General features: G+C 34.4%; 2 protein-coding genes and 4 non-coding genes across 7 annotated transcripts; 5 read left to right on the top strand and 1 right to left on the bottom strand.

The window, feature by feature from the left end:
* Positions 1–1,129: 1,129 nt before the first annotated feature.
* LOC117321624 (mediator of RNA polymerase II transcription subunit 22-like) lies at positions 1,130–6,392 on the bottom strand. Its single transcript, XM_033876117.1, has 4 exons — positions 6,311–6,392; positions 3,364–3,530; positions 3,104–3,184; positions 1,130–2,011 (listed from the first exon to the last, which is right to left on the bottom strand). The coding sequence occupies exons 2-4, from the start codon at positions 3,484–3,486 to the stop codon at positions 1,793–1,795; spliced, it is 423 nt and encodes a 140-aa protein (XP_033732008.1). The 5' UTR covers positions 3,487–3,530; positions 6,311–6,392; the 3' UTR covers positions 1,130–1,792.
* On the top strand, positions 6,365–15,827 carry LOC117321623 (60S ribosomal protein L7a-like; the record flags this gene model as incomplete). Of its 2 annotated transcripts, none has more annotated exon segments than XM_033876114.1 (6): positions 6,365–6,458; positions 9,347–9,467; positions 9,718–9,867; positions 11,810–12,030; positions 14,242–14,372; positions 15,758–15,827. In XM_033876114.1, coding segments are annotated over 6 exon segments (696 nt in total), but the record flags the coding sequence as incomplete, so codon positions are not given.
* LOC117322553 lies at positions 12,297–12,374 on the top strand. The gene has a single exon (XR_004531575.1). It is a non-coding gene; the product is annotated as a small nucleolar RNA SNORD36 (small nucleolar RNA).
* Positions 12,809–12,888, top strand: LOC117322555. The gene has a single exon (XR_004531577.1). It is a non-coding gene; the product is annotated as a small nucleolar RNA SNORD36 (small nucleolar RNA).
* LOC117322554 lies at positions 13,173–13,253 on the top strand. The gene has a single exon (XR_004531576.1). It is a non-coding gene; the product is annotated as a small nucleolar RNA SNORD36 (small nucleolar RNA).
* On the top strand, positions 14,044–14,115 carry LOC117322556. The gene has a single exon (XR_004531578.1). It is a non-coding gene; the product is annotated as a small nucleolar RNA SNORD36 (small nucleolar RNA).
* Positions 15,828–16,250: the final 423 nt, after the last annotated feature.

The raw sequence follows: 16,250 nt of genomic DNA, 5'->3' as shown, positions 1-16,250 counted from the left end.
TATACTGTACATGTAAAATTACAGTTATCAATCTTTATTTTTAAATTGTTTGGAAAATTTTACTTTGCACATAACCTTTGTTTTATGATGAATATCACTTACACCATTTTGACTGTGATACCATTTTTGACTGTCTGTGCAATATACATTCACAGTTCTGTGATAAGATTGGTAGGTGTTCACCTACAATATCAATTAAATATAAACAATACCTTGTTATTTAAGTATTAAAGATTGTTAGAAAGTTTGTTTGATTGTAAACATTTTATGAAAATGTGCTTTATATATGATTATTAGATCTGAATTCTGCCTTCCAAAATAGTTTATCAATGACAAATTTAATGTTTATCAATACTGCATAATTATCTCCGCCTTCCTATCTCATGCATTACACATGACGATTGCCACTACCTGTGAGATCAATGTAGCAGAGAACAGATATTCTTACAGAACATAAAAGGAAGTAAAAATTAATACCATTTTATGTTGTTTCTCAGTGGTAATGAATTTGTATGCCATTATGTCTATCTGCATTGTTGCTAAATATGATGCATGTTAAGTTGTTCTGTACCAGTACTGTTTTATATGGTATTAAACAGTTCTGGTATATATATATATAATATGGTATTCAGGGAGGTCTGCATATTATCAGGTTCATAAGTTAATTGACGCCTTATTGTCATATGAGTGGATTTTACTGAATGAAAATGGTAATTATTGATGACTATTGATCTGTGATTCTGTCTGGTACCAGTCATTTATTACCAGTAATCTGTGATTCTGTCTGGTACCGGTCGTTTACTTAGTACCAGTAATCTGAGATTCCGTCCATGTACAATTTCCTAGTATAAAACACATCAAGAGTTTGACTTGTTTGGAAAGTTTACTTATAAATGATGTAAACAGAATATGTTAATGATAGTGCTTGGTAAAATTCACACCATGTAAATACCTATCCATATAAATTATAATGTTTTTTAATGTGGTATCAAAGATGTAAAACCTTCCCAATACATAAAGTTCTGTAAATGATATTGTATTGTACAATTTAGAAGTTGTATATAATTTCTGTTAATATGAAATGAATAAAGCATTTTTAACTTGAAAGTAATAATTTTAAGACAATGAATCTATTTGGTTTCTGGTTTTTTTATTCCTTAGTTTTGGTGACAATGGTGACATATATGCATGTGCCAGTTATAGTAACATCACAATGTTAAACTTAAGACTGGTTATACCATATGAAATTCTATCTACAAATCTTTAAATAGCTTGTTACTAAACTTACAAGTTGTTTCAAGCTAAATAATAATTAATTACTCATTTGAAATAAGTTCTTACATGTCACAAGTTTAAACAATTTATTTATATTTTTACCATATAAGGATATAGTCATTCTATACCAGCAAATACTGTGTCAAGCGTGTGCACATAAATACAATTGCATATTGGTCCAGTCTTTTGTATCCAATCCAATAAAAACCACAATAACACTTCGACGTGCAGTTTGATGAGATCCCAAAAACCCTGAAGTAGATCATTCCAGACAATGAAGACAAAGCTTCCTCAACTGACAATTTCCTCGATTACAAGGTACAAGGTAGTTGCAACTGATGTTACTTAATGATAAATTGAAGAAATATACATGACTGGAGGAGCAGCAGCACCATTTGATGAAGTCATAGCCACAGTATCTCATTCTGGGCACCATTTGAAAAAAAAGAGTAATCAGTTTCTCATCACAAGTTCGTACAAACACATTTTGAGATATACAAGTTTGTGACATTTGAGGTCACTTGTAACTTGATGAGTAATATTCATCCTCCAGCTCAAACAAGTCGACAGCCATATCATCACGGAGTGTTAACAGTTTAGTGTCACATTCACTCTGTAGATCTTTGTACAGTTTACTGTTCTTTGTAATGGAGTCATTTACAGAAGGAAAGTCGTTGAGAATAAGAAACTGCTTCAGGTCGGACACTAGTTTCATCAGAGATTCTCCTGCTCTCACCTATCATTAGTAAAAATGAAAACAAAGTGTACACAAGTGTTCACCTACATTTGAAATATGATAAAAACCCCTTCCAGGATTTTCTGAGAAACAGCAATATAAAAATTAGATTATCAAAATCCTAGATGGGTACCTGTTTGCAATATTAATCTTCAAATTTGTCCAAAAAATCAATTATATATTGTAGTAACCTGTAATCATTTTTCTGAAGAAGTAAAGTGTAACTTGGCCCTTCAAGCTTTATCAATGTCCACAAAAATCTAATCAAGTATACCTTGAGAATTAAATTTTTGCATTCATGAGATGTCTATTACACAAGCTTTGTGCTATGGATAGATTCATGCACAGACAACATTAGTACCTGGTACTGATACTACATTATATAGTCCCTCGAGTTCTTCATTATGTGGCCTCAAGGTATAAACAATAGGCTTAAAATCACAAATTCTGAAAGCTGTATGAGGATATTACAGCTTTTCCAAGGTAATTGAGTTCAAATTGGTCAAAACCTTTTAAAGTCCATGGTATTCAACACTGGAGTATTTTATACTTTCACTAGAAAATGTCTGTAATCTGCGAGACATGAATGCGCTGCTCCAAAGCAAAGAACTTGGCACTATGATTCTATGGTGTAAATAAAAATCATTTTTGTGGGTTCTCTAGGTATGACAAATGAAATGAGACTAGACACTAACACTATATGCCCCTCCCCCTATAAAATGACGAGGACATAATTATAAATAAGTTATCAAAACACTATGCTGTGACAATAACAAGGAACTACAAGTAAGCCTCTTTCACCATTAGGCATGTAAAAACTCATTTGGTATATTCTTCACTATATTTGATATCAATGATAATGCGGATGCCCAATCCTTTACACTAGCAATGGTAATTAACGGTATATCTATGTAATAAAAGTGTTTATATTCTCTTAGTGGCAATGGTGTAGCTCTGGATGATATAAGACAAATGGTCTTAGCTGTGATAATGCAATTCTTAATGACAACCAGAGGATTTCTGACAGATGCTTGTTGCCAGAGAGTAGTGCGGGTAGAATATGAATAATCGTTATAATATACTGTTACTTACAATGTTGGAGCCACGGACTTGCATTTCATACTGGTCTTGCTCTATCTGTGTTGTCTTAGAAACCTGAGACTCCTCTTCCCCCTGAGAAAAAAATTGACATAATATAAAATATTTAATTCATATCTCTCACTTGTAAGAATAGTGATCTCAATTCCATTTTACTAGCTGCTGATCTTAACAAAGATTTAAATTTCATTTTTTTTTTTTTTTCTTAAACAGTATCAACATTGATTTCATTAAAGATTTCCACAAACACTCACTCTTGCAAGCTTGATGATTTCTGTAAAATTATCTAACATGGACTTGATGTCATCTTTGAGTTTCTTATTGTAGGATTTCAGTAGGGCCTCCTTGCTCTGAGGAAGGGCACGCTGGCTAGCCATGATTCAGAGGTAAAACATCAGGGAACAGTCATTACCACAGCTTCCTACAAATACATATACAATTGTAGTATGTTAAATTTAGATTTTCATCAAACATCAGTTAAAATGTCTGAGGTCATCATAGGTAAGCCATAGATTACAGTAAGTGATACATTGTAGGCTAGTACAATCAAGGGGACGATTTACATTGTAGTACAATCATGGAATGCTAATGAAAATCTCAGCTAAACATAAGCAGCAACTTATCTTTGCAAGTTCAAATATTTTTAATTAAGTCTTCATAAACTGATAATTTAGCATTGTCAACAACAGCAGTGCTACAGTATCAATGTTGCATTAATCAAATGTCCTATCATGAAGAAGTTCTTCATTAAATTTGAGTCTTCTTACATCAGTTTTACCCTAATACATTGTATACAAGTTTTCATGATATTGCCAATATCAAAATAATACATGAGAGAAATGATACACAGAGAGTATAATTGATTTAATTAATAAATTTCCTGCATTAGCTGCTTTGATATAATATATATTTGACCACCTTTTTTCGTATTTTGTTTGTTAGATAATTGTATCAATTAAACATGCTGGCTTTTTAAAATAAAATAAAAATTACTTATAATATGAACATTTCAGAATAAAATAAAATTCATCTTCGACATCATTCAGAGGTCATTTTAGCTCTTCTAAATCAAGGATGTTTTACATCAAGGGCCACCCATGGCCAGTAAAAGGTGACTGGCCTTATGAATTTTATTGTAGATATCACACTTAAATGTATTTGATGTACTATGTTATACTTAAGCACAAGTAAATGTAATGAATTATCAGGTGATTCCAGAGTGTTTTCCTAATTTGGGCAGGTCATATGATAACATAAATACTGATATGGCCAATATTGGATTGACCTGAAGAAATTGTGCGAGATGGCAACACTGCAGCAGAGAAATGCAAGGTATACTTTGTCACACAGTTTATATACCTAACACATAGATAATGTCATATACGCTGTACTATAATTCACCTCTTTTATATTATTCATGCAACTTATACTGCAGTAATTTTCTAGTTTACACCTTGTGTCTAAAAGGGTTTTATAAGTGGCCAACAGGCTCACATCACTTAAATTTTGGTTTGTAGATGGATTATTCTACATATTTTGATAAGTCTTGGTAACTCTATATTTCAAAATTCTTTGATAATAATGCAATTAACATCTCCCAAATCTATAACCAATCTGGAACTGTTGTATCTCATAACCTATGCCTAAAGTGGAGTATAAGGTCATCTTATATTACAAGCTCAGTCTGGTGGGAATTTCTCTTTAGTATTAGGATGTCTTCTTTGAAATCTAGAGGTCTCTAGTTCAAACCCCAGCACTGACAGGGGTACAGTATGGGACGTGCCAAGAAAGTCGTTACTCTACAAAAGTTTGTGTTGGTGTTATCTCCTATAGCTTTTGAAACAGGAACTGAAAAGCACTATCCTATTTTATTTATTTATTTTTTAACTCCAATCCATTTACACCACCTGTTGTAGAAGCCTAAAAACGATTTATAAAGGATTCTAGGCTATTTCGTTATGCAATTTCATTATTATCAATGAGGTCAATAAACCTGGAGTCTTGTCAATAATGTGCACATGCCTGCAGACTTACAGAGACTCTTATTTCATATAATTTCACTTCTGATAAATGACTCAAGTGACACTTATCCAGACTTTGTGACATGTACACTAGCCAAGATTGCCCTCATTATCCCAGTAGCCCCACTCGATTTGCACTCTTCTCCTTCTAGAATATATCTTCCGGTCACTCGATTTGTAGCTCTTCTGCTTCTGGAAGATCTTCTACCTCTTCTGTCTCGAAGCTGGAAGATTGATCTTCCAAGATGGCGGCGACCATGTTTTAAGTGTGCAAGTGATGATCATGAGTTTCACTAGAGAAGGATATATGACACATACATGCATGTGTTTGTGTCATAGTACTTGAGAAAACTTAAAAAACTTGTTTATTTTGGGTTATATTCTCCCGATTTACTCGATTTACATATAACGGAATACGATCTTCTTAGAAGGCTGCCTTCTCTTCTTAGAAGAGTGCAAATTGAGTGGGGCTCTGGTCTTCTGCTTATTGTGAAAGAGGATTCTCAGTTCAAAATACCATAAAAAATAATGGCAGAAATAGGTTGAATCTTTAAATATTGAACAGAATGATGTTTATCAAATTGATAGGTCCAAGTATAAATGTTTGACTTTGCTGAATCTGGCAGACTTTTCAGAAACGGGGAAGAAAGAATGTGATCGAGAAAAAAACAAACTGCTGTTCATTTCAGCCATAATTATTAAAATACTCATTGACTTCAATGTTTCATGCATGACATTTTTTGTTAAGAAGTGAGGACTAGAAATAATTATTGAATAACAAAGTTTTTAATAAATACAATTGAAGTTAATGTGACTGTATTTTTTATTCATGGACCCTCAAAATTCTTGGTTAGCAGTCCCAGGGACTCCCATTTTCAAAGTGTGAGGTAAATCTCTGTAATTAGTAGCGATAATCCGAAGGGTCCGATGATAACATCGCCATTAAAATCGTCAGAAAATTCGGACTATGCACTACAGCACAGTACCGGTCCGTCAAAATAGGTTCCGTAGGACCAAATCGTCAAGTATACAGTATAGATAATTATAAAAAGTACGTATGTTTACATCTGTCCTGATTTTAAAATGCTTATTAAGACATGAATTCACCTTACGTTCATTTCATTTATATCTCAGAATTAAATGTAGATAATTGCAATGCTTTTTGGAAGGCTGAATATACCTTTGTTTCGGATGTCGGCCGGGAACCCTCCGTCTGTACAATGTTTGTAAAGAGGGTGTTGGTGGTGAAGCTTTTCCACGACAACGACTAACTTCGACATCCGGAAAGTGGGAACGAGAATCCCCCTTTTCCGGGGTTAGCCATCATGGTTAGTGGGTTCAAGTTTTGAGTGTTCCGCTTATCGTTCGGTTATCGTAGGCATCCCAAAGAGTTGATGCTTAAATATAATATTTGATAAACATCAGTTATCCATTTTATTTGTTCTCACTTTTATTAAAAGGATTAATTGGTATTTAAGCAGAAATAAACGTTTTAAAGGGGGGACATGTTACGATTGTTGACGTTGAATACAACTGTGTTTACTGTCAACGCGTGTTATTTAGACAATTTATTCACTTTTGTTGGCGATAAAGATGATACGAACGATGCTTATATCAACATATAGTATTTTACGATTAAGTGAAAATCATTCATTATTATCCAGAGTAACTTTTGTTTTCGTATGACGACGATACACCGCATTGATCCATACGTACGGTACTGTCGAAAAGGTTGATATTCTTGGTGTTGAAAGAATTGCATTAAATGTATTGTGTACGTTCACTAGATGTTCAAAAATGTATCAGAAATATACTGTCGTTTGCACTTGGCATAGGCTCTATTTTGCCATCCAGTCTTGGAAGGAAGGGAAGTAACTCTTGATATATTTTGGTACTTTTAACCAGGGTGGACACGCGTTATTTTTCGCTATTGCCTGGGATATTTTTAAACAAAGTTTGAAATTAATTTAATCAATTTTGATTTTAAAAGTTTATTTGCTCTACTGCAATCAAAACTGTTGCCCCATTCTAAATTGAAATAATTTCATTTTTAGGCCTAATATTCCCAAAATTTACAGTTTACTTCTAAAAAATTCTTTCTTAATTCACCAGTTTTATTCCCAAAATGAGGTATAAAGGTCCCATCCCAAACCAGTGAGAAAAAGCCCGGTCTATTTTGCTTATAGATGTGCAAAATATTCATTTATCTAAAAGCATTTTAGTCCCCAGTCAATGTTCCATTCAGACCAACTATCATCTTCGCTAGCCAAGGCTTCTGATTACGTTACACTACACGAACCCTTGGCGGATATAGTCGTGTTCAAACCGTCGCGCCCTGGAATCCCAGGGCCCCCAATCAAATCGCGTTTTACATTCTGGCTTGGTTTCGCAGTAAACAAAAAATGCGGCACCCAGTACAGAGCTACATTGCCGACTATGTCATGACATTTTACCTAAATACAAAAATCACAATCTTTGGGGGAACATTCGCAGTGTTTGATCAATTCATATAAGTCATTGATCACATATCTCATCGAAATGACACCAAACCTCGATGTGTGTTTGTAAACATCACCGATGAAGTAAATCGGTAACGCTTGTTTTGATTGGTCGAAAATTTCATGCGTGAAGGGTGGTAATTTCGAATCACCGCTAGAGGGCCAGAACTGACGCCTATATCTGCCAAGGGTTCGTGTAGTGTAACGTAATCAGAAGCCTTGGCTAGCGAAGATGACCAACTATATGATAGTCAGTAATGTCCAGCTCTTAAAAATTTCAACTTAGGAACACGATTTGTGTTTGAAAAAAGTCACTTCAGATACTTAGGGATAAAAAAAAAGACCGGTTATTCTGCACTCCAAAGAAAGTTGTTCATTCAGCCATTTATGCATTTGCGATATGTTAATTGTTACAGCATTGTTTTGCTTACTTAAAGCAGATTTATCAATTAACCCTTTGCCACATGTAAGCGCCTCTGGACGCCTTTACCCCTTGCCACATGTAAGCGCTTCTCGACGCCTCTGCATTATCTCCATGTAAGCGCTTCTCGACGCCTCTACGTTATCTCAATGTAAGCGCCTCTCGACGCCATGCCGGTTCGGTAAACTTAGACATGGAAAATCCCGTGATTGAGAGCGACACCTATCTGGAAATCCCTGATACTATTTTAAGAAGATATCAATGCATCGACCAATCAGATTTGTACACGTCATTCATACGAAAGTTTTTGAATAAATTAACCTAGAAAGTGTGAGTCATGAGTGTAGAAAAGTGTGACAACAACGAGGCGTGATGGCGGCTGTGGCTACGATTTTGCGCGACGTTTTTGACGACGATGATGATAATTCAGAGTTCGATGGCTTTGGACCTGAATACATTGAGTCAGATATTGATCTTAACGATGTTCTAAATGAACTGTCAACAGATAACGAGTCCGAAAATGAGGACGAACGGCGACTAGTTGTACCGCCGCCATTAGGTAATGTTGACCGAGATTTTTCGCCGATCACAGTAAATGATTTTGTTAGGGAAACGGGGCCAGTACTTCCAGAAACTTTTGATTTTGATACTGCAAGTCCCATGGATTATTTCTACCTTTTCTTCAATGAGAATCAGTTTTCCACCATAGCTCGACACATTAATAACTACGCTCGCTGGCATTTGAAAAACGAAGGTAGATTTGACCCGAAATGGTCGGATACACATTCCTTCGTCGCGACATCGGATATAAAATATTCTAGGCTTAAGCCTGAACTGTTCAAATATTCTTGCGAAAACTTTGAAAATTCAGTTTGTTTCATTTGGGAGTTAATGATGAATCATTTCATGTACAGGAATTCAATGAATTATAAATTACATTGTCAAAATATTTTGAAGTTTTTCTGTTCTGTTTGTATACAGCTGATTTCGTGGTTATGTGTTGTTGGTTTTATAAAGAAAATAGCACAGAATTAAAATTTAAGAAATTCTGAACATAATTGTAACTTACTAAAAATGTCTAAAACAACTATTTCACTTTCAAAATTAGGTTTAGAAAAATTAATCAAAACAAAGCTTAATTTCTCAAAAACTGCCATTGAGATGGTGTATGTATATTTCAGTCAGCGCAATAATGTTGCATTGCAACAATGTATCTTTGCACTATTGGCACAGAGTGCTGAAGTGTTATAACCTGCATGTGGCAAAGGGTTAAGATATGCATTGATTTTTGTTTCAGCCAATGAAAAAAAAGGGGAAGAGGAAGGTGGCTGCGGCCCCTTTGATGGCCAAAAGGGCTGTTGAACAGAAGAAAGTTGTAAATCCCCTTATTGAGAAACGACCAAGAAACTTTGGAATTGGTAATACTCTAGATTTCTAGGTCATTTGAAAGTTGAAATATAAAATGGTGCTATATTTAAAAAAAAAAAAAAAAAAAAAAAAAGGGTAAATCAATGTTTTGCCAGTTCATTTATTTACTAGTTGATGGCACAGATAATATTGATAATTTCACTCTCACTAAGTATGCGGATATGATAGTAAATGATATGTTGCAATTTTATTTTCACTTCTGAAAGGAAATGCCATTATATATTTTCAAATTTTGAACAGGTCAGGATATTCAGCCCAAGAGAGACCTTAGCCGTTTTGTCAAGTGGCCCAAGTATATTCGTCTCCAGAGACAGAAGGCTGTGCTTTTACAGCGTCTGAAGGTTCCTCCCCCAATTAACCAGTTCAAACAGACTCTAGATGGAAAGACAGGTGTGTTGAATTAAATTTACTGAAACCTATATGCAGGTGTGACAATCTGGCAAATTTTGTATGGAAATGTCTGAACCTGTAGGTCATAACGATGTTAATGTCAATAAAATTCCAACAATATCTTGGCCTACATACAGTACCGTACTGTAGGTGTATTCTATTGCGATTATTGCAGTGATGAGAAAAAGATTTTGCTGTCTGATGCTCAAATGCTGTTAGCAAATCTACCACCTTGATCTCTGAGCAAGTAATTGTAAAAATGATTTATTCAATTTTTAGAATTGTAAAATTGATGTCTTAAATGATCAGTAAGCCGATTGCTTAACTTACTATTTGCAATATATTGTCATGTGGGGAATATGTGCCAAGTCATTGAACGCAGAAAGTTTATAAAGCATTTTGACACCAATTTCATTTAAAATACAATCAACACAGAAATTTATATATGTGTCTGAGAAAAGAGGGGGGGGGGGGGGGTTAAGAACTTTTTTTAATACCAAATTATTTAAGAAATGTTGGAATTATTAAAAATATGTAGAATGGTAAAATGGAAAGTTTATGTCCAATTATTCCTGTGGAGCATGTAAGTTGAATTTATTAGCTAGTTTTCAGTGTTTAATGTACTCAGATTTCTGGATACCAGTTCAATTACTACAGACCTCAGTCAATTGATTCTTAAAATGCTGTGATGAGAAAAAGATTTTATTGTCTGATTTGTCTATGCTGTTAGCAAATCTACCACCTTGATCTCTGAGCAAAAAATTAGTTTTCATATTGACATGTTAAGCAATAATTAAGGGGTTTATTTATTGAGTTTAATCTCATCGACAAAAGTTCCTCTTATCCTAAAATGATATAAATAATAAAATCAATGTAAAGCCTCCATAGCATGGTATTTGGAAACTCCAACATACCGGTTACCCCTTTGAAAGTTTTAATTATCAGCTGGGAGTTGGTTTTTATTCATCGCTATCTTTTCCATCTTGAACATTTTGATCTTTATTCAACTGCTCAAATTTAATACTTGCATGATATTGGCATTCCTCAATTCATCCTTGAGCTCAATTCTTTCAATTGTTATCTGATAACCTTAATTATTAAATATATATGTGGTGCAAAATATAAAGCCAATATTCCTCCGTAGCAATGCCGTTGGCCATTTTGCCCTTCGATACAAGTAACTCGCATCATAATACATTGATGTTTTATCTGTTCTGCTGGCAAAATTGTAAAGCAAACTAGGAGAAATCTCTGGTCAGCCAATCAGATTAGGTATTTCTTTAATACATCATCACTTTTAAGTAAAGCTTAAGGTAACCATGTAAGTATTGTTTTGTACGCAACTGGGCAACCCCTGACAGCAGCTATTGCCGCTGTCGGCAGGGTAAACGAAGGTTTATACCAAGCGCCAAATGATGAACTTAGCAGTGGGAATGAGGTTCGCACAAACAGCACATGCAGCATTTGGCAGGATAAGGGTTGAGCTGTAATAAGCACCCTTCATATCTACTTTGAAAAGTGTCTTTGGATCAGACTTGATTAAGTGAAAAGTCTACCATAAGTATAATGAATGCTATGATGATAAATTACCGGATTCTGAATTACTGTGAAGTCAGAAATTTTAGATCTGAGCATCATTACCTTGTGATTGTAATTATCAAGCCCCTTAAACTAAAAGTAAATAAAGATGACACATGATGGTTATTCCCAAATCTCCTTAACCTTGTTTCTGATCAGTCATACACTAGAGGTAGATGAAAAAGTATTTGCAGCTAAATCAGAGGACAATTCGGTGTGTGTCCGAATTGTTTTGTCATGGTGTGGTTTGCAATGATGCTTAAATTTTTTCACCCTTCACCTGTCGAAGTTAAGATCACAAACAAGGTTTTTAAATATGAGCAGACTCTCAATAAAAAAGTCAATTTTTATCTTCTCTCATCAGCAACCCAAGTTTTCCGTCTGATGGACAAATACAAGCCAGAATCCAAACAGGCAAGGAAGGCTAGATTAAAGGCCCGTGCTGAACAGCGTGCTAGTGGTGGCGAGGATGTACCAACAAAGCGCCCCCCTGTAGTGAGGTCAGGAGTTAACAACATCACTTGTCTAGTGGAACAGAAGAAAGCACAATTGGTTGTTATTGCCCATGATGTGGATCCAATAGAGGTATGTCAAACAGAATGTCGCAGATTTCTGTACCTGTCAAACAGAATGTCGCAGATTTCTGTACCTGTCAAACCCCTGCAAAGAGGTTAATGAGTTGTGTTGCAATCTGATGATGTACAATGTATATGAATCACTTAAGGACACTGCTTATCAGTTAAACTTTCTAGTTTGTCTTGTACAAACCTTTACATTTGTGTATAAATACTTGGGTAAAGCAAGGGAAGCTCTGTAATTTACAATTAGAAAGATTGTCAGTTTGTCAAGATTTGCAGTGATGATTTAATGAATTTCTTCACCTGAGAAATTTATGAAGATTTCAAACGAGCTTTTTAAACCTGAGCAAATTTTGACTTATTTTGGAATATTCAAAAAATTAGAAAGTTATGTTTCAAACTCGAAACTACAAGACCTTGTTAAGTTTGTTTTATACGTAAGCAGTATTTTTTATTAAGAAGTCTATCATCCGTAAAATTACCAACTAGTGTACACTAAGCTGGAGAAAAATGGGTGTTTTGGAAAGTTTGTGTTTGGTGTAATTCTTGTCTTTGTTTTCTTTGTTTTTTGGGTTTTTTTTCACTTTTCATGTAACATATAGATATTAGTGTAAAGTAATTGGCTGAAAGAAAGAATGCACATTTAAGAAGACCCAATAATATGCTGTTGTATAGTAAATCATTGTCAAGTTTGATTTCATTGTGTGAAATTCAGTTAATTTGAAGCTTAGATCAAGACTAAGAGTGCAGTTGTGTATTGTTCTGGTAGGACTTTTATGCCACATTTGCAGTGATGATTTAATGAATTTCTTCACCTGAGAAATTTAATGAAGACCTTTTAACGAGCTTTTTAAACCTGAGCAAATTTTGGCATATTTTGGAATATTTGAACTGAAAATTATGTTTCAAGTTCGAAACAACCTTGTTAAGTTTGTTTTATATGCAAACAGCATTTTAAAAAAAGTCACTCATTCATAAAATTACAACTAGTGTACACTTAAGCTTGAGAAAAATGAGTATTTGGAAAGGTTAAGTCTTGCATTTGTTTTCACTTCCAAGTATTTTTTATTTTTTTTTCGTATAGTGTTCTGGTTTTTTGATATTTTTTTGATTTTCGTATAGTGTTCTGGTAGTTTTTTTATGCCACATTTGCAATGATGATGTAATGAATTTCTTCACCTGAGAATTTTAATGAAGACCTTTTAAACGAGCTTTTTAAACCTGAGCAAATTTTGGCATATTTTTCAGGAGGGTTTGCAACATCTCCGCCAGTACTTCTGATTAAGTTACACTCCATGACCCTCGGCAAATATAGTCGTCAGTTCTGACCCTTTAACGGAGATTCAAAATTACCACCCTTTACGCATGAAATTTTCGACCTATCAAAACGCGCATTACTGCTGTACTTCATTGGTGAACACAAACACACATGGAGGCTTGTGTCATTTTGATTAGACATGTGATCAGTAATGTCTATCAATTGATCAAACACTGTGAATGTTTCACCAAAGATTGTACGTCTCTGTATTTAGGTAAAATGCCATGACATAGTCGACAAGGTAGCTCTGTACTGGGCGCCGCAATTTTTGTTTACTGCAAAACCAAGCCTGAATTTAAAACGCGCTTTAATTGGATGCCCTTGGCGCGACGATTTAAACACGACTATATCTGCCAAGGGTTCATGGAGTAACATAATCAGAAGCCTTGGCTAGCGAAGATGGGTTTGCACTAAATGTTTTATAAATGGGAGTCCTTTTCATATTAAATGAAAAATTTCTTCTTGGTTTGGAAAGGGACTTCCTGAAAAATTAGTTACTAATCAACATTCAAAATGGCTGTCATGGTAGTTATCTTGAGGATTATAATGGTACGGAGACAGCAAGAAGTGCATGTTTCATAGTAATGATCTCGCTGAAATTTGGGCAAATACCAAATTCAGAATAGCTGGCCATCTTGATACATTTTGTAATTACTTTTCATGGATACATAAAAAGATAAATAATAAATATGAGCACAATGGGAGCTATGATGATTTTTACCGGATTCTGAATAACGTATGAAGTGTTATTTGAGCTTTTTAAATCTGAGCCCCATTGACTTCCAATCAAGTAGTTGCTATTGAAATTGTGATATGATCACAAAAAGAAAAAAATGTGAATTTCGACAATATGTAAAATAAGCTTTAATTTAGGTAATGTATTATGTGGCCTCGTTGCAGATTGTGTTATTCCTGCCAGCACTATGCAGAAAAATGGGTGTACCTTACTGTATTGTGAAAGGAAAGGCTCGTTTGGGACGTGTTGTCAACAGGAAAAATGTCACATGTCTGGCTCTTACAAGTGTCAACCCGTAAGTATCCTGTTCAGTTAGTAGTCGTGGTGGTGATTATATATCGCATGTATATATAGTTCTGATTTTATGCAAGTACTGATGTATACATTTCAATTGCCATGATATATAAATGATTATAACCTTGGCTGTGTCTGAACTTGCACCTTAAAATTAGCCAAACCAATACCATCAATTAAGATTATATTACAATATTAAAAATGTGTACCTTCATATATATATATATATATTAATAGCTTGCTGTAAAGATACTTGTAACTTGCATTTTGATTAAAGCCTAGAGGTGTTTAAATTGCATTTTATAACAACATAATAATTTTGTAGATATATAGGAGTATAAAATGAAAATTCATTAAATCAGAAGTTAGTCACAAATTCAGAGGTTAGAAAATAGATTAATAAGTAGGTTAACCATTTCCTGGTTCAAAACAAAAGTATTTTAATATATATGTACATGTATGGCTAGTATGTATAAATAAGTGTGAGTGTTTGCATTTGCTAAATCAGAATTTTAAATCAAAGCAAGTAGTGATGCATACATTGTAATTGCCATGATCTATAATGATTATATCCTTGGCTGTGTCTGAACTTGCTCTTTTTAGTCATGAACATTGAGAAACTCAATTTCTGGTCTTATTTGTATATTCATTGGCCACCACCACAGTGTTGGTACGAAGACAGAGCCTATGGAATGTTAATTTGTTTTACAAGTGATCAATAATATGTACCTACATCGACTTTGTGCAAATTGGGATTCTGATAGATTACCATTATAGTCTAGATATTAAAGATGGTAATATTTCCTGTCTTCACTGCTTCAAAATTAAATGATGACAAATATCAATATATATGAAGTTATGATCAAAGGTCCTAAAAATGTAAGGTTGCTTTTTAGATTCCTTTTTTGACAATGGATGACTTGAGACAGTTTTAGAATGTGCAAGATTTTAACTAAAAAAAAAAGAGATGAGAAACAATTCTATATGAGTTTAGAAGAATGTGAAATTGTGAGATCTGGTCTGACAGTGTGAAACTTTACAACCATGGATAGGTGTTATGCCATATATTTTATTCTAAAAACATTTTGGTAATGTCATCTGGGGATAATCAAGGTTACCAACATTAAAAGTTGATTGACAATTGAACATCATATTATTCTCAGATTGGTAAGTTGATGATGACACTGATGACGAGGCTGATGGTCTGAGTGATCAAACCTTATGGTCAGTTTTTGGCCGTTCGGCTATGGTCACCAGTCGCTTGGTGATGCCAACCGAGGCATTTGTCTGAAACTATTTGATGTAAAAAATTGTGAGTAGATTTCATCAGAGACATGTTCATATTTTTTCACAAGTTTTATATTTAAACTGATGGTTTTGTTTCAGAGAGGACAAGTCATCTCTCAGTAAATTGGTGGAGGCCGTCAAGACCAACTTTAACGAAAGACACGAAGAGGTATTTATTGAGGCTTATATTTGACTTGGCGAATAGCATGTATTATTACCTAAAATTTGACACTGAAGTCTGGGCTACGTTTTAATGAAGTTAGATTATATTATTGACCTTAATAGTTGAAAGTGTGTGCTATTTATCGCAGAGTTGATGATGACACTGATGACGAGGCTGATGGTCTGAGTGATCAAACCTTATGGTCAGTTTTTGGCCGTCTGGCTATGGTCTTCAGTCGCTTGGTGATGCCAACTGAGGCATTTGTCTGAAACTTTTGACGGGAAACATTAATTAAGGTTAAAAGAATCTTTGCAGAGTATTTCAACAGTAACACTTTTCCTTATAAAGCAGTTGTTATTTCAAGCTGCCACGAGCACTCGTATGATAACGGTTTAAACTCCTATATTTTCTCAAGTTTCCTGAAGTGAT

This window comes from Pecten maximus, chromosome 2, assembly GCF_902652985.1.
Source record: "Pecten maximus chromosome 2, xPecMax1.1, whole genome shotgun sequence".
Lineage (NCBI taxonomy): Eukaryota > Metazoa > Mollusca > Bivalvia > Pectinida > Pectinidae > Pecten > Pecten maximus.
The sequence above is the reverse complement of the archived record's forward strand: the minus strand, read 5'-3'. Positions and strand labels throughout refer to the sequence as shown.